The 25,040-nt window shown below is 38.3% G+C and overlaps 1 protein-coding gene across 1 annotated transcript; it reads left to right on the top strand.

Annotated features, from left to right (window-relative positions):
* The first annotated feature begins 11,884 nt into the window (after positions 1 to 11,884).
* On the top strand, positions 11,885 to 23,386 carry LOC121905389 (NACHT, LRR and PYD domains-containing protein 12-like). The gene is made up of 7 exons (XM_042423604.1): positions 11,885 to 12,091; positions 13,965 to 14,087; positions 15,994 to 16,167; positions 20,905 to 20,922; positions 20,983 to 21,081; positions 22,291 to 22,464; positions 23,349 to 23,386. The coding sequence occupies exons 1-7, from the start codon at positions 11,961 to 11,963 to the stop codon at positions 23,365 to 23,367; spliced, it is 738 nt and encodes a 245-aa protein (XP_042279538.1). The 5' UTR covers positions 11,885 to 11,960; the 3' UTR covers positions 23,368 to 23,386.
* The last annotated feature ends 1,654 nt before the right edge of the window (positions 23,387 to 25,040 follow it).

The following is a 25,040-nucleotide window of genomic DNA, read 5'->3' on the forward strand; positions in this document are numbered from 1 at the left end:
TTAGATTCTAAATAGACAGTGACTTTTGTTAATTTTGTGTGTTTGTATGTTTTTTTTGTGTCTTTCTAAGCTGGTGAATGGAGGAGAGTGTAAGTGAGAGAATGAGACAGAGACAGAAGCTGCGGATGTGGTCATGTTGAAATATAAAGGTAAAGTGTGTGTTTACCTTTTTATCATCTACAGGATGATAGGGGCAATCCGGGGGGACCATATAATAAAGAGAGTGTTCCCAAGTTACCAGAGGGTTACATAGACTCAGACTCCTTCAGGAAGTGGTTCTCTCTATTCGTTCCCTTCACACTCATCTAATTTTCATTTTTTCTTACGTCCAACATTGCCTGTAAAAAGTCCAAACCATCTAATGTGTTTCCAACACTCACCAGCTTCTACTATTTATTCTCTTCCCTGTTTTCCTTACGTTCAGGGAGTCATTGGATCCTGTTTTCTAAATATATTCATAACTGCTCAGAGAAATATTGCTGCCTTGACTAGCATAATCCATAAATGTGATCAGGACATGTATCATATTTATTGATAAAGTTACTTTATAATGAAGCAAATTATTGTTTAATAGGAGCTGTTTCCTCTTTATAATTACTGCACTTTTTGACAGCACTGTTGACACTTTTGATAGCAGGTGGCAGTAAAGAGGCAAAACAAAATTATGAGTGACAATCCTATGATTTCATCCAATAGGAAGCCCCCAAATACACATGATTTCTTCACACTAAAGTGTAGACTGGCCAAGTCTAGCAGAATTCAACTTTTGATCAAATCACAACTACTCAGGAAGAGATACACCTGTGATAATAACAAGTGTTGACACAGCCGAGTCTTTTCAGGCCACAGCTGCAGCATTCTCAGTTGCATTCAGTGAAAAACACTACAGCTGACATGGATCAATAACCAGCCAGGTGCTCCGCCCTGACGCTTTCTGTGGTGCTGAAGTCGAAACATCAACAGTCCTCTAGAGTCAAATATAGTGATACAGTGCAGAGCTGACCTGTTTCATCTCAAGCATGATTTTTGGGGAGGATTATGCATATTTCAAGACTTATGATTATTATTTGTTATTAATTATTGTTATGGATATTCCATAACTGACCAGGACAACAGAATGTCAAGCTGTACTCCTCTGTTCTCTCAAACAGAAGATAACACATGTTGTTTAATAAACCAGGAGCCTCACAGGCGAACCAAGGCCAGAATGCAGGTCATCATCAGACGCAACAAGACAAACCAAAGATACAGATTTAGGTCATAGGTTTATGATTCGGAACTGACGAACTAGTTTCTAGTACGAACAGGAGGTGTCCCTTGAGTCGCTGGGGAGAGCGACTCAAGGGACACCTCCTGTTCGTACGGTGTCCCCAAACTCGTCTGACCCACACAGTCCAAAACCAGCCTTTAAGCCAATCATAGAAACTAGTTCGTCAGTTCCGAATCATAAACCTATGACCTAAATCTGTATCTTTGGTTTGTCTTGTTGCGTCTGATGATGACCTGCATTCTGGCCTTGGTTCGCCTGTGAGGCTCCTGGTTTATTAAACAACATGTGTTATCTTCTGTTTGAGAGAACAGAGGAGTACAGCTTGACATTCTGTTGTCCTGGTCAGTTATGGAATATCCATAACAATTATTAGACCTGTCATTATTATGCTGAGCGTAAGAGCTGCTCTTGTTTATCATAGGCTTTGTATGTAACATCCACACTAGACCAGTCCTGACATTGTGTTGTCGTGCTATTTGTTGAATGTGCTGTCATCCTGTTTGTTGATTGTTGTCATGCTATTGTTGATTTTGTGTGTCTCAAGAACTGTCTTTCTTGTCTCCATGCAGTGCAGGCTTCTTTGTATCGGCATATTTTCACCGCTTTTATTGTTGATTGTATTTTCAATGCTTTTATTCATAATATTTGTGTTTCCAACTTTTTGCCTGCACTGGGACACCAGATGAAAATTAGCCTTTCTGGCTAACTCTGGCATATATGTTATTACTATGCACTGTCCCTGTCAAATAAAGTAATAAAATAAAATAAAATATGGCAATATGGCATGCTTCATATTAATATTATTATGACAAAGGACCAGAGGTTGAGCTCCTGGGATGAGTTGAGAGGTCACAAGCATGTACATGTACTTTTGGGACTTGATAATTGGGATCTTGAATGAACCCACAATTTTTAATTTCCTACTAAATTTTGTACAATTTTGATTATTTCACAAGAGATTTCAATCTTTGTGTTTCTGTCATTTCTTTTCTGATTGTTTTGAAGTTAGCTGGGCCCAGCTGAAAAAAGGTGATGTTAAATACAAGTATTGAGTGTTAAACTCGTTAAAATAACTTTGATCTAAACTTTAACTGTGAGTGTTGATTGTTAAATTGGGAATATTTAACATTACAGAGTGTAAGATGTAAGAGGGTTTTTATTTTACCCAAAAAATGCAAAAAAGGTACAAATGACAAAATATGTAAATAAAGTTCAGGGCCCATAAAAGAGGTCAAATAAACAGAACTCAACTAAAGTGAACTTAACCTTTCTAACAGACCCCCCAAAATGAACACAAAGGGGAACATATATACTGGCTGATCAGACCATAACACAAGAGGGGTAACTGGCAAATGACAAACACTACCAACTAAGCAATAAACAACAGAATTCTCCCCCAAAACAGGTTAACTCAACCAAATTAACTAAACCAGAAATACCCAACTAAACATTCAATAAAGAGGAACAAACAATATGACTAAACTTGAAATAAACAGTTCCTCCCTTGGTAGGACTTGGTATAACCCCATTGGCCACTTCCTGTATTTAACCGTTCCATGTCCTGGTGCACATCCTTTGCCCAGGCCTGGCCAGATGTCCTCCAGGAGCAGCACCCCAACACTGGTAACTCAAAAATTAAAATTAGAACAACTTAAACTAATGACTGTACAAAAGTTAACCAAATGTGCGTGCTACAAATAGAAGCTAATGTACTGCCAAACTGTAAAATAAAATGAGTATGATGTATGAAACAAAATCCAGTGTGTTGTTATTTATTTGTATGTAATGTGAAATGTAATTAAAATTAGCTAACTGAGGAAAAAATGAACTACAAATGTAAAAGAGACCAAAGTGTGAGTGCCAGCTGGGATACAAACTTCAATGCAGCTGTGTGGCTGCAAGTGCGGCCATCACACAGAGCAACATTTATGATTTGATACCAAGTTGTCAGGGGTTTTGAAGTGAGATTAAAAAAAGGAAATCTTCAGTTTCCTAAATTAAGTTATACAAATTTTATAAGGATATGGCTGGCAATTTTCAATATTGTTCTTATTGTCAACAAATCTCATGTGCAGAGCCAAACCAACAATGAATTGATCTACTTATAAGCATATAAGTATGTGAATCAGAATAGGCTAGCAAAGCACTGTAAACAGAACCGTGTTCCTGTGCATGCTCAGTATAATCTGCTTTACACAGAACTACTCTCTGGAGACTGAAAATGTGATCACTGTTATTAGTCTTTGGAGCCGTTTCTAAACAAACTAACGTCACCAAAATCTTTGGGATGAAGGAACATGTCACCCAGTGCAGCGGTGACGTGTTTTTAATCAACAACAACAGAGGTCTACGGCACAGAGGAATAAGATACATCAGGCTTTGGATATAAACTTGTAAATAGATGAGTTCATTGTTGGTTTGGCTGTGCACATGAGAACACTTTCTATTATGTATTCATTTAGTAAAAAATTATTTGACTATTTTACTCAAGCCACCTGTACACATAGTGTTTTAATTAAAAGGATCATAAAAAATTAAACAAACAAACAAAAAAAAAACACAACAAATAATTTTTTCTCTGATGGAAAACTGAATTTGTTGAAAGATGAGCATTCCTTCATTGTTTCAACCAATCACACACACAAATGTGAATGCCTGCATACATACTTTGGTGTCAGCTGACGTTTATGAGCTCATGAGGCTCTTCCTCCAGAGAAATGCGTGGGAATATTGTTGTAACTTGGTATCTGTTTGACTGCCACTAACCTCACTGTCCTGTCGCCTCAAGTTGCACTCGCTTCACTACTACACATACACACACACACACACACACACCTTCCTGTGTACCCAAAACAAAAGCTCACACACTCCATATGCCTCAAAAAAATTCTCTTTTGATGATTACAATGAATCATGTGATCAAAGCTCATACCAAGTATGAAAGTGAATATGATTTGGACCCGGGTCGGGTCTTTGTCACTAGAAACCAAGTGGACGGGTGAAGGAGTATTAGTATAGTATAGTTAAGCAATTTCTGACGAGAGGGTGTGCTTTACCGTCATGAGTCACTTCCTTAAAGTGATAAGATACCAGTATGCTTGCAAAGGAAAGTCGTGTGTGAGTGAGCATTCCTTCATTGTTTCAACCAATTACACACACAAACAAATGTGAATGCCTGCATACATAATTTGGTTTCAGGTGAAGTTTGAGCTCATGAGGCTCGTACTCCAGAGAAATGCGTGGGAATATTGTTGTAACTTGGGATCTGCTTGACTGCCAGTAACCTCACTGTCCTGTCGCCTCAAGTTGCACTCGCTTCACTACTACACAGTGTGAACAGTGTGAACTTAATAAAACAGCCCGCTCCCTGTTGTTACCATGTACTTATAGGGTAACTAGTCTGTACTTACAGAGTAAGACTGGGAGAGCAGCACATATGTTGTGGTTTATGTGTAATTAAAGAATAAAATCATTTTTCATAACTTCCTGCGTACCTTATTATTGTGTAATTAAAGATATACTATGTATATTATTACATTACTGTATTGTTATTTTTTCATCCTCGGATGACAATACAAGCCTTTCATAGTTGTGCACTGGAGAGAGGTAAGATTGCCTGTTATGAGCTGCTGCAGTGCTGAACCAACATGGCTGCTAGGAGCCAATTTTCAAAAGTATAGACCCATTTCTCGACTTTTTCTATTGAAATTCATACAATGAAGTAGAAAACATAAGCATAATAAATCTCTTGAGTGTGGGTGAAGCTTGCCTGTCAAACACACATGCATAAAAAAATGATTGTCATAACCGCCATGAGCAAAAACATTTGATTTCAGTACACATATACACATGTAACGTACTGATTCATACGAGAAAATTACACCATAAGTTCCGGGAAGTTACATGGTAAATGTTGGGAAGTTACACTTTAAAACCCCAATTGTTACTCCCTTGTTTCTCGTTGTTTCGTTTTTCTTCCGCTGTACCTACATTTAAGTACCAGTAAGAACCGGAAAGCATTTTATATGTACGGATTCATACGAGGAAGTTACACCGTAAGTTTACTGTTATTGATTTTACAGCAATGACTCTTATTGTTGGTGTCGAGTGAAAATTTCACATTTCTTACTTTGGAGATTAACCTTATTTGTTTGCCATTGTCATATGTCACTTTGTGGCAACTCAGAATTTGTAGATAAATGGTGCAATTTCATCACGTCAAACAGCTGGTGTGACAATAATTCTTAACAGAAAACTCACAAGGCCCATTTGTACATTAAAATAGTTGTAGGTCTCTAATTGTTCCTCTTGTTCATATTTGCATTGTTAAATTCAACTTAGGCTAAAATGAAGGTTCAGTAGCCTGAGTTAGATAAAATCAAGTGGGTACCCTCCACATTTGCAGCTTTTTCAATATGAAATTCCTAAAAAAAAAAAAAGAACTTCAAAACACAAGACAAAACAGACCAAAATAATAGAAGGAAATGTAAACAACACAAGTTAGCCCTCCATTATATTTCAGACATGGACTCTCAGAACTGTATATTTGTTTTGTGGTTGGTGGAGAGAAGCTGTGGCGCCTCACTCTGAAAACTGAATACGTGACAATGCATGCATTTTAGAGTTCCAACATGTATGTATTGTCACGTACTTCCCAGTAATACGTGTTAGACTAGTGACTAGTTCTTCTCAAACAAGCTCTAATTTCCTCTGTGGTTGAGTCAGACAGGAAGCCACACTTAACAACACGCCCTGCAAAGCTCTGAGAGACTCAGACACAAAGAAGAAATCTAGAGAAACAGATGAAGCAAAGCAATAATCTTTATAAACATTATTACTGTATTTGTGTGAAGATTTCTTCACCTTGTCCTTTCCACTAAGTGAAGACTTTGACTATCTTTGATTTGTATAATCTTAATGAGTACAAATCTTCCTTTTCAATTTTCAGACTGCCAGGATGTTGCATCCATTGATCTTACCTCTCCTATTACAGTCATGGGGAGGTAATTTCAATAAACCATGCTTGAGTAATACATGGATGTGTTTGCATGTGCTGGAAAGCAAAGAACACAATAAAGCTTCTGACAAAAAAAGAAAAAAAAAAGTTTTTATGTAAGCGCAAAGAATGAGATGAGATTAAAAAAAATTGACATGACTGTTGTAGGAGCCATGAATGGATTAACTGTCAAGTTTTAATGAACTGCAAAGTAATAATTTTTTGTGTGGTTTATATTTTGGGTTATTTTGGTTTATTTATTATTGCACGATCACGGTGATTGATAATCAGGTCACATGGATATGGGCGGTGATATCCTATAGTTAATATAAGCACCTGTTCACCTGCATGCCGGCTGGTAAGAAAGAGACAGAGGGTGAGTGGGTCGCCGTATTTTTTGTTGACTGGTCACATCGCTGTGATTATTTTGAGTATATTTTGTGCACATTATAATAAGTTGATCCTTTTCATTAATAAAAGTTATTAAACTTATTTTTTGATCTCAGCTAATCTTTTTGGTAGCATGTCAGACAAATGGCAAACAAGGCCCAACCTCAGCCTCTCAGCGACTACATTGTTGCCAGTAGTCGCTACGACTGTAATACTGACAATAAAACTAAAATAAAATTATAAAAAAAGACAATTAATTCAACAAGAGAGATTGGGTTAGAGTCTACAGTTAAACAGCTCTGTGAGGCTGCACTTCACAACACCAAGTGAGGTTTCCAGTGTGTATTCAGTTGAAATTTACAACATCTTAAAAGGTAATGCTGGTAATTTTTGATTTCCAAAGCGATTGTAGATCAAAAATATTTTTTGTGCACTTACCAACTGATTAAAAATGAAAATACACAGAGTTGCTAGTTTACTTTAATGGCCAGATTAGCCTTGTAGGAGTATTAAAGAACAAGCGGTTGTCCTCCTACGGCCTGCATTAGTTAATACAGATTAGTTTTATATGTTTGCAGCTTTTTTCAAGAACTCCAGAACAGCTCAACAGAGATTTAACCTTTAAAAATTAAAGGAAAAAATGTTTTGTAGTGACAGTGTGAAAGGGTCTCTTCAGTAAACTGTAATGTTTGAAAAGTTGAAAATGTCAGACTCAGTCAGTCTTACAGTTGGAGCGCCATGAGAGAGACAAGAGTTTACTCCCACCCTCACTTTCAAATGTCATTTAGTTTCTCTTTCTGTCATTCTGCGGCTGCTGAGATAGAATGTCACACTGGTTGTGTTCACCTAAACATAGCACAAAAAGTAAGGAAATTTGTGTTTGGTAGATTATTACTTTGTTGTAACAATGCTTCTTGGCAATAAATCTTATACCGTTGGAAAGCCTGTTCATTCCCTTTTTAAATGGTGCCACATTTGTGAGGAACATGCATTTGTGGGATGAGCAGTAGAGCTGAGTATGTGGGTTGCGCCCATGAAAAATATGCCAAATCTTCTCTGCCAATGCCAAACAGCTTATTCTGCCATTGACTCTTGTTTGGTGTTTGTTGGATTGGATGATTGAAGTTTGAAGAAACAAGACATATTGGCAATTTAACAATTTACAGGAGCCTCAGTAGCGTGTGGAAGAACCATACACAGCCACAACAGCCTGGCACCTCCTCCTCATGCTGGTCACCAGCCTGGTCACACACTGCTGCGGGATGGCATCTCATTCTTCAACCAGTATTTGTCGCAAGTCAGCCAACGTGGTTGTGTTGGTCACTCTGGCACGAACAGCACGCCCAAGCTGATCCCACAAGTGTTCAATGGGGTTGAGGTCAGGACTGCTGGCAGGCCATTCCATCCTCTCCACTCCCAAATTCTGGAGGTAGTCTCTGATAAACCCCGCTCTGTGGGGGCGAGCGTTGTCATCTTGGAGGATAGAGTTCGGTCCCAGACTGTGGAGATATGGGATTACCACTGGTTGCAGAATCTCATCTCGACATCTCTCTGCATTGAGATTGCCTCGATGACAAGCCTCATTTTTCCAGTGAGGGAGATGCTGCCCCACACCATCACACTGCCTCTACCAAAAGATGTTACTCTATCGGTGCAGCAATCAGCATAGCGTTCTCCGCATCCTCTCCACACTTTGATCCTATGATCCAACTGCCGTAGGCAGAATCTGGACTCATCGCTGAACATAACATTCCTCCACATGTTCAGGTTCCAGTGCACATGTTGCTGACACCAGCGCAAACGGGCCTGACGGTGAAGGGCAGTCATGGCAAGCCTCCTGGAAGCACCTGGGGGTACCAGAAGCTCAAAACAAAAGTCAATAGCAACAGCAAAATATGCTGTTTGGCAATGGCAGAGAAGATTTGGCAAATTTTCATGGGCGCAACCCACATACTCAGCTCTGCTGCTCATCCCACAAATGCATGTTCCTTACAAATTTGGCACCATTTAAAAGGGAAATAAGCAGACTTTCCAACGGTATAAGATTTATTGCCAAGAAGCATTGTTACAACAAAGTAATAATCTACCAAACACAAATTTCCTTACTTTTTATGCCAAGTTTATGTTAATAGGAAAGAAAGTGATACCTGAGGTGTATTCCAGAAAGCAGGATTAGTGAAAACTCTGAGTTTGTTCAGCCTGAGATGAGGGAAACTCTGGGTTTTCAGTTCCAGAGAGAGAGCTAGCTTAAACTGTTGGTCAGTTACCATGGTAACTTAAACTTTGGATCAGTTACCATGGTGACACCATGGTGTGAAGCTAAGCTGTTCGCTGTATCAAAGTGCGTATTGAAGCGCATTAATTAGTTGAGGTTTACTGTCAGTCAGAATCTGAATCCTGGCTGGATATTAGTTTAATTACTCAGGACTATCTGAAGTTAACGCTTTTATGCACATCAGTCATTCCTTGAACAGCGTTTTTTTTTTCTCTGATATTCAAATATTACACAATAAAACCTCTGCATGTCCTTCTGTTATAACACTGTGACTCTGCACACAAGACAGCTGTCAGTTTATCAGAACAGCTCCTGCACTGAAATGTTTATTGCACATAATGTGTGATCTCAATTTCATTTTTTTAAAATGGGTATGAAGCTTTATAATTATCTCCATCACTCATGATGTGATTGGTCGCAATGATGGAACATCATACTCATAATATTGGAGATTGTATATTAAAATTTCAAAGTGAGCAGGATTGTGGTGCAGCTGCAGAATGTAGTTTGAAAGAACATGTTTTAACAGCATTTCAGTATTTGAATTTGCTACATTTGTTGAAGTAGCTACAGTAGATACAAATAGACATCTAAACATTTAAAATCTGCTGTATTTTAACCTTGATCCCTTTTCAAGTGCAAATCACCAAACACATTATTACTGGATCAGACTGTGAGCTTACAGTCATGTCTCTATGTCTTTGATCTATATATTCTTTAAATTTTGAACTATATTTTTCATCTTCAGTTGCTGCCTCCTGTGTTTTATCCCCATCAGATTAAAGCTGAACTAATATATTTAAAATGTAATGTAGCTGCAGCCTGATACACAGTCAGATTCCACTTTATCATCATTAAGGAAATGTAAGTCTGGTAAATGATGAATTCATGGACAACACTGAATAAAGCTTAATGGTTTTAACTTATTGACACTTTTCTCTGACTCTGGTTCTTTTTCTTAAAGATAAATGTGCAACGTCCACATTCACATGAATTAATACTCTACCTACACTGGATTAAAATGGAGGCTCTGCCTTTTATTTACCTGTTGTTTCCTCACTTTGGTCTTGGTTACAATATAGCTGAACATGTTACTATATTGCTTTGACATACAGCATGTTGGTGTTCAAGTTTGCTTTCTGTTGAAGTGTAAAATGTTCTAAAACTGGTGTAAAATATTGTTGGCCGTTCAGGTTTATACAGAAATCATGAATGTTGCGCAGCATTTAATGTGACGTCATTACATAGACTTTCTCTGACCTCAACTCTGACCGACTTCCAGCGTCCCGGCATCAGACTTTATGATCCAACCGATAAAGATTTATACTGTCTGTTAATATTAGACTTTTGTTCCGGGTTTTTTGTTCCAAAGTTCAGAGCTGCTGATCTGTTATCAGATTTCCTTAAAGAACACTTCAGATTAAAGATGAATACAGAGAGTTGAGACTGTTTGTGAATCAACAGACCTTAAAACAGACCTGGTTGGTTTCCTGGTTGAAGCTGCTGATTAATTTCACCCTCACTCATCAGCTTGATTCAGATTATTTTCAACATATAAAGGTAACGTAACCAGCAGTTTTCACTATGTTTGTGTCTGCGGGTGTTAAAATGATCTGATAACAGTAGAGATGGTAGTTATAGTGATGAGTTATGTTGCTTTGTTGACTGCATTGGTGGAATGAACGAAACACCAGAAGAAAGAAATAAGAGTCCTTATCAATACTCTTTTTCATTACTAAAGATTTTTTTAAACATTATTTAAAAAAAAAGAATAAATTCAGAACAGGATTAGAATAGATTTATATTTTAAATATGACAAAATATTGTTTCTTATGGCTACAACAGTAAGGTTTTCATCAGCAAAGTCACTATATAAATTCAACAATATCACACTTGAAAGAAATAAAAAATGTCAGTAAAATAAATGATATTCCTGACATTAAAAATTCGAGTTAAGTTTAGAAAGAATGAAGAACACAGACATGTCATTATCTTCATCCTGTCGTCCTCCTCCCTCTGCTGCTGGTTGAGAGGAGGGGCTGTTTCAGCCAGTAGCTAAGTTTACAGGAATATCACACATTTTAATACACGTTAGAAACTAAGCTAAACACAAACACCGACAAATAGAGCAGAGGAGAGGACAGCGATGCTGGCGCGACCACAAATGACGGCAAACCGCGGTAGAGACTCAGCAGTTTCCCGGTCTACACAGGAGGCGTTCAGGTACAGTGTTGAACGTAGATCACCCGTGTTCTGAGCTCTGTGTTCAGAGCTGAAAACACAAATTTGTTTGTAGTTACGCGAGTAAAATGGAGGAAAAAAAGACTTGACAGTGCTGTGGAAAAAAGAGGAGTCTTATCCTCACAACACACTTTTGATAAGACAAATTTTATTTAATATTTACTACTGATGTTACCTTGAGGATGACACTGAACTGAGCAACTCAATGTGAAGACCTGTCCTACACTAACAAATAAAGGTGAAATTCAAAAGAAAAAAGTTACATAACACTGCAAGTTCTGGTAAATTACATAGTAATGACGGAAAGTTACATTCTAAAACATTTTGACCATAACCTGTTTAAGCCAAAAAAGATCCTCATAAACATGTTATGTTTATGACACACACACACACACACACACACACATACACACACACACACACACACACACACACACGTTGACAGGCTCGTGATTTCTTGTAGGTGGCAGTACTGGAACTGAAAGTCTTCAACGGAGCAGAGCAGATGGATAAAAACTGATATCTGACGCAGGGTAAGTGTTAATAAAACATTATTTTACCATGAAAGTCTCAGTCAGTTTTCACCCTGAGGACTGTAGAGGGGAGAACAGTTAGAATGAACTTTTGTGGATATAAAGAGGAAATAAAACGGGGAGATACTAACTTGTTTGGGTGTTTTCTCTCTCGTTGCTGTGACTCTTCAACAGACTTGTTTCTCTTGAATCTTGCTTTCTAAACTCACAGTCAGTGTTACTGGTTTACCTTACTGGTTTACTGAAGTCCACAAGATGAGTGTTTGTGTGGAGGAAGAGGAGGACAGAGCAGAGCCTCCAGTATCCAACGTTCTGTCTATGAAGAGTGACCAGCACAACGATCATTTTCCGACCTTCAGTAATAAACCTGGACCCTCAAACACAAAGTAAGAGAGCTGCTACTAACTCATTTATATGACTCATTAGGGCCTTGGCACTGAAAGTGTGAGGAACCTGTTGTTTTTGTAGGGATTATTAGGTCAGAGTGGTGAGAAGAGAGAGAGAGAGGTGGGGTTTAAGGTGCTTGAAAACTCACAAAACTTTGCACATGCATCAGAAGTGAGCAGAAATGATATCTTTTATAGTGATAGGGCTTGGGCGTTGCCAGCAGGCTCCATAGCGCAGTAATTTTATACCCAGAAGTCAAACTTTTTTGGCTTCATTCACCACAATTTTAATAGGGGCCTGGCCTCCAACTCTGTATCCAGTTCTCTTTATACGTCTATGCATGAAGCCAAAAAAGTTTGACTTCCAGGTATAAAATTACTCAGATCTTCCACATCTTTGAGGCCCATAGAGCATGAGCAGCAGAGACTTCCGCCAGCTTAGATGGCTAATTCCCGTTTAGCCTTTTCCCATGACTGTGTGCTGGAAAAATGCCTTTTGGGCCAATGTGCATCACATGATGAGCCTGGAAGTTGTAATTGCATGGTTTAGCTGCTGTGTCGGTTGGCTTCAAAGCCTGCTGCTTTTCCTGGGGTCTTGGGCTCAAGGTACTTGAAAATTCATGAAACTTTCCACATGTGTCAGAAGTGGTGGGAAATTACATGTTTTATAGTGATTGGGCTCATTTGTCATCATATCCATTCATTCACATGCAACACTGAAAAATCCTAACCTTCAGGTTTGATATTGATGTTACATAATTTCAATTTTCCTTGAAATATTTAGCCAAATAAACAATTTCCATTGTTCAAAAGACACCCTAATCATATTCTGGTTTATTAAATAATAAATTCACAATCAGAATATCAATAAATACAAACTCAAACAATTAATAAATAATATGAACGCATTCTGCCAGTAGAAATGGTTCATGTGCCTCTGGGCAGGACACAGTATAAATACTGAATACAGGTTGTTATTCATGTGCAGGTGTTTGTTAAACAGCTAACAGGCTGCAGAGAGAAAACAGCTGCTCTAGCAGTGATAACTGTTCACCTTTATTAGTATTATCACAGTGCACATGTGTGCAGACACAAACTCTATGAAAAATTGCTACAGCTGTGAAAGTCGAATGACAGCTCATCCAGCTGTGATCAGCTTCTGCCGTCATCAGAAACAGACGTCGCTTCATGTGACGCTTCAGACGAAAGAATGTCCCATGTGTCTAAAAACATATTTCCTTGTTTCCTCTCTCCTCACTTGGTTTCCTTGCATCTCTCCATGCATCCACGGTGGGAGGGACTGAGACACAAGGAAAGGACGCAAGTGAGGGAAACGTGGATGCAATTTAAGAGACTTGGGATGTACCCATGGTGTGGTCTACACATGATATACAGCAACATTACGTATAATTAGTGGGTGTATCGCCACATTGTGGACACAGGAGGTGTTATTTAACTCCTACATACAATATCCAATAATCATGAAAATGTATATCCATGACAGTTGCCCTCTGGTAAATGTATTTCTGCATTAATATTTCACTTGTGTAGTACTGTCTACAGGCAACAGGAAGTGAAGCCTAAATGACACATGGTTTATAAATGTACACACAATTTCCAATATGTCAGCCAGCGCCACACACTGCACACAGGAAATAATATTTTACCCATTCACACAGTGTCCTATAATCCAGAAAATTCAAAGCCGTATCAACCGACCTCCAGAAGCGATACCACAGATGTCGCTCCCTCTGATGCATGCGAGATGTGAGGGTCCAGTCATCGCTGCTTGCGATATATATTTTTGTTTGTATATTAAAATTTCTTTCAAGGATTCACATTATATGAATAAAAACATCTTGGTGTGTTACAGAGGTCAGACAGACCACAGACAGAGAGCAAAGTCTCCAGCATCAGACTGTCTGTCTATGAAGAATGACTGGTCCAGAGATCATCCTCCAACCTTCAGGAATGAACCTGGACCCTCAGACACAAAGTAAGAGACTGTTTCTGTTGTAAACTGCTCTGCTAAAATATTTTCTATTCATGATGCAGAAGTATTATTATACACTGTTTCAAACTAAGATGGATCTTAATCTGCATTTTATAAACAGAAACTACAGATGGTATTTCTGTCACAACCTGAGAACCTCCATGTCAGAATTTCCACTTCAAGAAGATATTCATACATCTTTGCCCCAACGTTGAAGTCACTGTAAAGAACTGCAACTATTCAAAACCTGAAAGAATGTGCTTCAAATGTGTAATTCATTTTCTCATGTTTTTGCTCAAAATATACCTCAGGTCAGCTGTTATAAGCTACCAGATATCATGTTGACTCAGTGCATATTATAGTGCAATATGTGGTGAAAAGGTTATTTGTAGAAATGCTTTGCTCACCTTGATTATGTGTGTTTGAGTTTTCTCTTCAGCTAACTGCTTATATAAAATATTATGAAGAAAATTAAGCTCAAAGGTCTACTTACTAATTTTTTGGAGCTTGCAGTTGAAAGCTCTGAATCATTAGTAAGTGGACCTTACTAAAGCATGTAACATACTGTTACATTTCCTTCTGTCTTAGACTGCTGGTCTACCACAATTTTTAGACCACTTCTAACCTCAGTTCAAACCTAACTAACCCAAGATAAACTGCCCAAAGGCACTGTAAAGCAGGAAAGGACATAATCAGCTCTCTTTAATGGAAGGCTTTTAAAGTAAAGCAGTGAAGTGTTGAGTTTGTGTTAATAGCAAACTACAGGCAGATCACTAAATGTTTAGTAAGACAGCCAGATAAGAAACACAAGTATGGGTTGTTTTAGACTAAAATAAATGAATATAATTTATAGGCACAGTTGGTATTATAATGTAACAATGTAAATGTAAAACAGGTTACAACAGTCTCCCCACAACAGACATCATCTGACTGGTTTTATATAAAATAATCTGCAGACCTGATCTACATGATGGAGTGACGTGTGTTTACTGTAGCTAACGTTAGTCCAGCTGCTGGAAACAATTGCTCAGCTGGACAGATGTCCTGGGGACGGAACAATACTGTTGCTTTGACTTTATCTGTCCATTTCCTGCCACCGCTAAAATACATTTATACCCAGATCAGGGGAGTGTCGCTTAGACAGTTAGTCAATTTTGTGTTGATTTTGTTGGAAGCATGTGTAATTAGAGTCCTGCTGTCTGACAGTCAGCTCTCAGCCTGCATTAACCGAGCAGCTGCTTCTGTTCAACATGTTAGTTTAGCGTTAGCATGAGCCTCAGATAGCTAAACCATACAGCCGCCAGATAACAACTCCGTGGAGTTTTCACAGCTTTATGCTTCAGAGTCCAACCAGACGACACAGTGCACAGATCGAGGCTTGCTGCGAGTCTGCAACTTTTTTTTCGCAGGGAGGTGCGTTTGTTTTACAGCTTGGGCGGCCCTTACAGGCAATCACCAAAAACACCTGTAACTCAATTTCACTAAAAGAGTAAGAGGCTTCACCTGGTGGCGCAACTGCGAACTGCAGCAAATCTGCAGAACATTTTCTGACAGTTACACTGCACATCCCTTGTCTTCTGCATTATCGGTTAGTGTATTTTCAATCGGTTGAATTATTAATGCCAATTAACCCATAATCGATGAATCATTGACATCCCTAATATATATCACCTATCTAGGCCCAATTTGCAACATAGCCAAGCCTATGTGATATTAATGAGAGCTCTTTTTCACTGTTTGTATTTGACAGTTTTTAACCTGCATCCTGTTGGGTTCAGGTGTTTGGAGTTTCCATTTTATAAACTTGTACATTCTAAACCTTCTTCAGCTCTGAACAGATTATGAAACACTGAATGATTTCAATCAGAATAATCTGCTTCTAACACTACATGATTTCTTCTTTATTCAGAATGAAATACTGCAGTTTGTCAGAGATCAGCTGTGCTCCTCTCGCCTTAGCTCTGAAGTCCGACCCCTCCCATCTGAGAGATCTGGATCTGAGTAACAACAAAATACAAGTTTCAGAAATGAAGCTACTGTGTGATTTTCTGGAGAGCCCACACTGTAGACTGGAGACTCTGAGGTCAGACACCATTTCTTGTTTCTTTGCTGAGATTAATATGATGTTAAAGTTGTGGTGACACTAAACTACAGACATGAGGATGATTTTAATGAGGTAAAATCCCCTTTAGTAGAACACTGCTGTGATACGTTATGCAGACGTGCTGCAACAACAGATTAATAAAATATAAATCATTTATTTCAATTAAACACTCTCCAACCAATATCAGCACAGAAAATAAATGATTTAAGCAAGAAAGTCAGTAAATCAGTGTACAGTGATCTATAAATGAATGTGTACAGTATCTATTGTCCACAGCTATTTATACTGTATGAAAAGCTCCTCCTCCACTTCATTAAATCCCTGCAGCATCTGAAGTCAGCAGGACTGATATGTTGATAAATCTGCAGCCTCTGAGAAGTGCTGCACCAGAGTGCAGTGCCGTTACACACAACTGTTCACTGTGTTTACCTTCATTAAATCTCCTGATGACACTAGGCTGCTACAGTATAACCACACACACCTCTACACAAATCAGACAGGTTGGTTATAACTCAATATTCTGCCTTTTTATGAAGGAGACTTCAAGTTAGCGGGGCTCATCAGCCTCTTTTCCAACTTTCTTTTTAGCAAAAGTAACATCTCATGTTTTATCCATGAGATACATTATGATGCAAACGCTGTTGTGTAACATTAATTACTAAACTATGTGACCGTGTACAAGGTAAGATACATTAGGCTACAATTATTGCTGAAATAGCATCGGTATGATGGGCTATAATCATATAAACGGCTTCACCAAACCATTTTTTAAATTTCTATTGTTATTATATTAACTGATGAAAAAACCACTCCATCTGTCTTTGGCTGCAGATTTGTGGTGATGTGTGTTCATGTCGTGACGCTCTGAACCATCCAGACATTTCCTGAAGAAAAGCTTTCTGTTTGTTGAGCTGTCGTTATCATGTGATAACGGTGATTGGCACAAGTGTTTCAGAGCTATGAGACCAGTGATGTGGCCACCACACCAATTGATCTACTTTTTTCATTTTGTTTGTGAACGCAGAATTCAGACGAACAAACAGTTGAAAGCATCCAAACAGTGTCAACATATAAATGATTCAATTTATGAATTTTATTAAAGCCATTGCTTCCCTGTTAATAATCTTTTCATTTAATCCTGAATTGTGAAGCACTTTGTAAAGTCTGTTTCAATATGAGCTCTATAGATTAATCATTTATCAGCCTTCTGACGTTTAATTATGATGATTGATATTGTTTCCACTAGGATTTTTTCAGGGCGGTTGGTAGGCCCCCTGAAACTACTACTTTTGTTACAGAGCAGGCGTGTCACAGATACAGATATGCAGTGTCGACAGTGTCGTCATAGATGCGCGCAGTAAGGCAGTTCTCTGTATCGCTGTATTTCTCTGCACTGAGCTGAAATGAAACAAGTGCAGAAAAAATAGGTAAATGAATATTAAACAAATATTATCAATATTTATTTACAACACATAAATAAACATAGGCCTTATGGAAGGATAGATGGACCAATAAGTCTCTATCTTAGAAACAAATCTGGATTCTCACAGCCTCTATGTGGTCCTTAATATAGATCAATGTTTGTAATATAACAAAATAACAAAACTGACTTATGGAGAATTAATTTGCTTGAACTTAAATCCAAATCAAGACAACAGTTTGATTTATAAATTAATCAGATGAATGATGAATCAGCATTTTGTTTCCTAATAACTGAAACTGTTAATTTTAGTGCTGTATTTACAACAGTTACCGAGGTCAACAACCTTCTAACAGCTGAAGAAAACATCATGTTAACAGAGTTGTTGTGTAGTGTTAGTATCTGTGTTAAAAGATCTGTAAGTCCTTTTGTAGCAGGTTTGAATCTTGTGCTTTGACTTTTGTTTGTTAGGATGTCCTTTAGTTTGGATAACAGATTGTGCCTTTAAAAATATTTACAGAACAATAATTCATCTAGATACAGGTGGAAGTCAGACATTAACAGTTTTTTCTGCCTCCTGCTTTGAATGTGTTCATGTCTCTCCATCACCTGACGCCTGAAGAGAAACACAGAGGCAGCTGCCTCTGTGTGTTTCTCTTCACTCCTTCAACTTTTTCTTTAAATCTTGAATCAGTTGCATCTTCTTTGTTTTGAATCAGTTCTTTACTTTCTCCTTGTCACCATTAAGTGACATCCTGCAATTCTTCCTCACTTCTGTCTCATGTCTCCTGATTTCTTCACTCACTCTGAAAATGTAAAAGCTTTTCTTTTAAAAAAGAAAAGAGATTTTCTAGCTACTTATTTTGTTGTATTTTATCTGACATTATTATTTGATGCTGCACATCAGTTAATGTCATATATGATCCTCTGAACTCTGATTCATTCGTCTGTCCCATGAAAGCTGCTCTAGGCTGCCCGCTAGCTTCAGCACGGAGGGTTCGTTTGTTTTATACACCTGCGTAGCAGGAGCAGGTGGTGGTTTGTTGGTTCATGTTAACAGTAACAGCCGTCTCCGTGCCTCATACAGAGATACAGTGTTCAACCGGAAAACAAAACGAGCCCTCCTAGAAGCTGCAACAAACTGCGGTAGGAACCTAGTCTGAGCTAGCCGCTGTAAAGTGATAGAAGTTTGGATAAATGCTGTTTCTGAAGTTGAGAGGTGGATAAACGGCATTTACGTGCATTTAGCGCTCCTGCTATCATGTTAGTATACGTTACATTTGTCTTTATTTGTTTCTTTTGGGAGGGGCGGGGGGTCAGGTAATGTCAGGGGAAACACTGCACATAAGACATGTTTTTTTGAGACTTTTAACTTGTCCAGTAGGGCGAGTAAATTTCTCTTCTACTTGTCCTATTAAAAAATCAGACAAGCCTTAATGTCGAGCCCTGGCATAGAGACGTCCACGCAGTCCATGTGCCTAAGACCTACTTCGCTGCACTTGGCATTTATTATTAAATTTAAAATGAGGGTTAAAAATATTGAACCGAGGTTGCAATGCATGGTTTTGCATCCACGTAGAACCGGGCCTGAGGAGGAAAATTTATGGACATTTGTTAAAAATTAAAGCAAGATGTAGGCCTATACATGGGTGCTGGTGAGAAAAAAAAATTTTACTCAACTTTTTTCTGTTGGTGTCCACCGACGAACGCCGAGGTGTGAAGTCACCTAGGGGGGTCCGGAGGCATGCCCCCCCCTAAAAAATGTTAGGTGCATTCTGGCCATGATTTTTGTCCCTGTCAAAGGCACCAATTTATGCATGAAAAGTATAAAATAAAATATTTTACCTTCAAAAAGTATGCTATTTCTCTCCTTACTGAACAAAAAACTTGTAGGCCTACTTATTTTAACTGTTCAACTATATTTTAGAATAAAAATAACATAAATATCTATACTTATTATCATTATCAACTTTTTAAAGGCAACCAGAATCTACATCAGTCAGTAAAAGAAAAAGGTTAAAAATCTTGTCAATTTCATATTAACATATGTGACTGAACACTGACAATCACTAGTCTTACTGGTAATCCTTATCAGTTTGGTTCTTTATCAATACTTTTATTGGTTCTTTTTTATTAATGAATAATTCTTTTTAAAAAAGAATAAATTTGGAACAGGACTAAACGTTGTTTCTAGAGCAGCAACAGTAATGCTTACAACAATAAAGTCACTGTAAAAACTCAATATCTCTGGAAACAAATCTAAAATGTCAATAAAATAAATAATATTACTGACATCCAAATACTGAGTGAAGTTTAGAAAGAAAGAAGAACATAGACATCAGTCATTATCAGCCTTTCCTCCTGTCCTCCTTCTCCTCCCTCTGCTGCTGATGTGATTGACTGCTGCAGGTACCGCTGATAGTGACAAGAGGCTGCTTTGTCTCAGCCAGCAGCTGAGTTTACAAGAATGAGCCAAATTTGAAGATTGGTGACAAACTAAGCTAAACAGTTAGACTACATACAGACAGCTTTAGTTTTAGCTTGTTGGTAACAATTAGCCATTAGCCAAGCTAGCGCGCTGTGGTTGTGTAAAACATAGCAGCAGTGGATGAGAGACTGTGGACAGAGCAGTTGAAAATATCACTTTTCTACATGTTTATGCCTGTTGATCAGGTGTATTGATAGGTAGTAAAAAGCCAATACTCTAAGGTGTTATTGCACTTACGGAGTAACGAGCGTAGTTGTTGTCAATTCGAGTAATCTTCACTTCACATGTGCTCTGCTGTTCGCTGACTTTGCTCTGTGTGTGTGTGTGTGGAGGAGAGGCTGCAGCTTGAGAATAAATTAGACTAAAATGTTAAAAAGTACTGATAAAAGAACTGGTAACATCTGAGCTTATCAGTACTACAGTCTTTAATAATTTATCCCCGGGGCCCGTTTAATACTGGGTTTTGGTACCCATCCCTACAGAGAAATAAGTGCACATTAAATAAAACTGCCATATCTTTGATTATTTTCGATAAAAGATGTATAAGTCGATGTGTAAACAACTGCAGGAAGCTGGAACAAGCGTTGACGTCTGGAACAATGAACATCTCTTTCTCTAGCCGTTTAATCCTATACAAAGTGAAAAGCAGAAATGCAGTGGCAGAGTAAAATCTTTTTTGTGTTAGCGGTAAAAATAAACGGACTATGACAGAACAAATAATTCACTTTTAACGGAAATTCGTCTGTAAATGGAGCTCTTCCACCCATGTAATCTGCTTCTAACGCTACATGATTTCTTCTTTATTCAGAATGATGAAATGCAGCTTGTCAGAGATTAGCTGTGCTTCTCTGGCCTCAGCCCTGAAGTCCAACCCCTCCCATCTGAGAGAGCTGAATCTGAGTAAAAACTTCAGTCTGAAGGATTCAGGAACGAAGCTGCTGTGTGATTTTCTGGGGAGTCCAAACTGTAGACTGGAGACTCTGAGGTCAGACACCATTTCTTACTTCTGTGCTGAGATTAATATGATGTGAAAGTTGTGGTGACACTAAACTGCAGACATAAGGATGATTTTTATGAGGTAAAACCCCCTTCAGATTTAGACATTCAAATGTTGTTTTCAAATATTTAAATACTATTTAAAGCTCCCCTCCAGTTTATTTTGACATTTTTGAGATTTTTCACATTTTTATGAGTCATTTCCTGAACATGTTGAATAGCCACAATGTTCACCAAATATTTTATGAAAAATTACTTAATTTTGCACTCATCGTTAAGCTGTTGCTAAAAGGAAATAATGACGTATGACTATAGCAGAACGCTGCAGTCATATGTCATCTTCATAAAATTCTTTGTTTTTGTGAGCATCATGTAGGCTACTGATACAGTATCAGGCGATTGTGTTTCATACTAAATAGGCTACTGGATGCAGACATGCTGCAACAATGGATTAATGCTTAAAATATGTCATTGGTTATGTTACATGATCCATCAATAAAGAAGTCATCGTCTGATTTCACCTATAGATTTCACATATCTCTGTTACTGACGTGTAACCTAGGCTATATAGCTAATGCTGTATTAAGTGGACAGGTTAGGCTATAATATCACTACCATTGCTAAACATCACCAGTGTGCTAGAATGGCAATCTGGTTGCCATGGTAACGGATTACGTCTCACTATTAACCACACCCCCATTTTCTGTTTGAGAAACAATGTTAACTGTTAAATAGGAAGTAACACTGGCTGGAGTGGGGCTTTAATTATTTAATTTTAAACCATAGTTAACAATTTAAAAACATACTTTCAAACATTCAGATCTTTGGTTTAAATCAGTTGATAACATTAAAACATCTATGACCACATAGACTTTATACTGATCCATACTGAGCATCTTTTTAGTCTTCATATTTAATATAACATGAAAAAGCTGCACTGGCTAATTCACTGTTAAGTCACTGTGCTTTTATTGAAGTAGCAGCATGTTGTCATTAATATTAATGAGAGCTCTTTTTCACTGTTTGTATTTGACAGTGTTTAACCTGCATCCTGTTGGGTTCAGGTGTTTGGAGTTTCCATTTTATAAACTTTATAAACATTCTAAACCCTCTTCAGCTCTGAACAGATTATGAAACATTGAATGATTTCAATCAGAATAATCTGCTTCTAACGCTACATGATTTCTTCTTTATTCAGATTGAGGTTGTGCAGTTTGTCAGAGATCAGCTGTGCTTCTTTGGCCTCAGCTCTGAAGTCCAACCCCTTCCATCTGAGAGAGCTGGATCTGTGGGGAAACTACCTGTCGTCTTCAGAAGTGAAGCTGCTGTCTAATCTGAAGGAGAGTCCATACTATAGACTGAAGATTCTGAGGTCAGTGTAGAGTTGGAGTCAATCTGTGCTGGTTTCAGCAGTTTTGTATTAAACACAGTTAGTATCAAAGCAAAGGTCCAGTATTTCCTGGTGAACCTCCAACCTTCTCAGTTGCTGCTTTCAACAGTAAAGCTGTGAGAGGAGAGCAGTGACAGGCTTCAGGATTGGACCAAACGACAAAGAGAGAGATATAGAGAGAGAGAACAGTCAGCCAATCAGATCAGCCAGAAGCTTGTTGTGATCATGTGTTTGAGTTGATGTGAAGATGACTGTTGTTGTTGTGTTCATGTCTGCGGGAAATAAAGCTGGATTACAGCTGACAGCCTTACAAGATGTATAGAGACAGTGGTCCTCATTCATCCAACTGTCGTACCATCAACTGTGATCTGAAAGTGTTTGTTCTCTCATTTCAACACTAAAGAATTGATCAGTTCATCTTTGTCAGAGCTCTAAGATCTGTCTGACTGAAGCCTGCAAATCACTGGCTCTGATTTCACAGAACCATCATTACGTTTACTAACCATCATACGTTTAGTAACCATGTGGTCTTTATACAGACCAGAACCTCTGCTGAAGTCCAGGAGTCACATCTTTATATCTGTCCATCACTTATTTTGTTTCCTTCAAATATTTTCAATGACAGCCTCCATTTTTATTTGTCAAATGATATTTCAAAAGTAGATAAGATGTTGATCAACACACAGAGACTCCTGCTTTAACTTTAACAGCAGGTTACACATAACTGTTCCACTTCTGGTCTGAACAGGACTGAAGTCCCTGCTGGTCTTTATACTGGATGTGCTGCATCACTGACTGACAGCTGATGAAGTGAGTCTCACTAAACACTGATTTATGAGCTCCTCTGTTTCTTCCTCTCTTATCAGATGGGGGTGGTCTCTGTAAGAGTGACTGAATATCCAGGAGTTCGTGTTGAGAGAGGATCAGCTATATCCTGATGATCCAGAGAGGGTGAAGCAGCAGCAGCAGCAGCTTGTGTGTAGAGAGGCTCTGACTCAGCCATGTTACTGTGAGGTAGAGTGGAGAGGAGGGCTTCATCCAGCAGTGACTGACAGAGGAATCAGAAGGAGTGGAGATGACTCTCAGTGCTGCAGTCTGAACTGATCTGAGAACAGCTCCACTGTCAGACACAAAGTCAAGTCCACCATCATCCCTTTGTGTTCCTCTGGATCTGACAGAGTATCATCAGTGTATCTGGACTGCTCTGCTGCTGCTCTGTCCTTCTACACAGTCTCTGCAGACACACACAGACTCCTCCACTCAACCACCTCCTCCACCCTCCTCCTGGACCTGAGTCTGAGTCTGGATTTTGGTCCATGTGGATCATCTCCAGCAGAGGCTCGTTTAGAAAGACTTGTAAAAATAATGTCTTTGTATTTAAGTTTTAAATGCCTCTTTACTGTCAAACATGTGATCATATGTATCTGTTGAAACCAGAGTGACACTGCAGATTATTGCAGAATCACTTGACACCATAACCATTAATTTACAGGATTTACAGGATTGTACATATCAGAGAATATTATATATCAACATATAATATTGAGTAGGCTAGTAGTGTGATGCGTGAAACAAACATCCCTCAGGATTATGTGAGATCTGTCAATTAGAGGAATCAGTGCAGCATGTAATTTTTCACTGCTATAAATACTCTTGAGAATGAGAAGCACTAAAGATGGAAATCAGGAAGCTTGAAGTGGAAGAAATTAGTCTAAAAAATGTATTTGCCATCAGGTTAGTGAGTCTATTCCATTATATGAAAGAACTGGCTGATCAAAAGATTTAGTGTTCAGTGAAATATAGGAGATGGGTCATAACATTTCTGATATGCAAGAATGTTTGTTGCTTCACATCTATGAGACTCTGTGTGTTTGTTCTGTTTCATTTAATTAAATAAAGATTAAACATGACAATTAACTTTAGTCTTTGTTGTTATTTAATAACCGCTAATAAATAAAACAATTTGTATAGGAGCAAATAAAAATTAATTTAAAAAAAGATTAACATTGAACCCTGTATACAGTTAGCTAGTTTAGTCCAGTGGTTCCCAACCTAGGGGTCGGGCCGTGTCTATTTTATGTTGATGTTATTCCCGTGTAAGAAAGACATGGTACTGAGTCAGTGCACCTGACCTGTTCGCTGTCTATCGGCGGTGATGCTGAACTATTAAAATTATACGGAGCCCCTAAAGGGACATGGGGAAAAATTTTTTTTTAGATATGTTTAACTAGAAAATTTCTAGTGCTCACAAGATACTACTTTTTCGTGCACACAAGAAAACATCTCGTGCTCACACAAAATGTTCTCGTGCGCACGAGAAAGCATTGGATGCGCGCATGTTTTGTGGGAGATCCACTGCATTTGGTTTGAGGTCTGTGTGAAAATGCCAGTTCAGGAGTTAATTCGGCTGTATTTCGAACTAGGACTTCATTGTAAGGACATTGCTGCTTTGCTTGCAAGTCGTCATCGCTATGTTGTGTCTGAAAGACATTTAAAACGAATTTTGAAGGCATGTAGTCTGTTTCAGCGCAAGGGATACACCCCTTTGGATCGTGTGG

The sequence above is a fragment of the Thunnus maccoyii genome, chromosome 10 (genome assembly GCF_910596095.1).
Source record: "Thunnus maccoyii chromosome 10, fThuMac1.1, whole genome shotgun sequence".
Taxonomy (NCBI): domain Eukaryota; kingdom Metazoa; phylum Chordata; class Actinopteri; order Scombriformes; family Scombridae; genus Thunnus; species Thunnus maccoyii.

Coding starts and splice junctions, on each gene's coding strand:
- LOC121905389 (XM_042423604.1), top strand. CDS start 11,961: ATGAGTGTTTGTGTGGAGGAAGAGGAGGACAGAGCAGAGCCTCCAGTA. Junction 14,088..15,993: donor CCTGGACCCTCAGACACAAA/GTAAGAGACTGT, acceptor TTCTTTATTCAG/AATGAAATACTGCAGTTTGT. Junction 21,082..22,290: donor TGTAGACTGGAGACTCTGAG/GTCAGACACCAT, acceptor TTCTTTATTCAG/ATTGAGGTTGTGCAGTTTGT.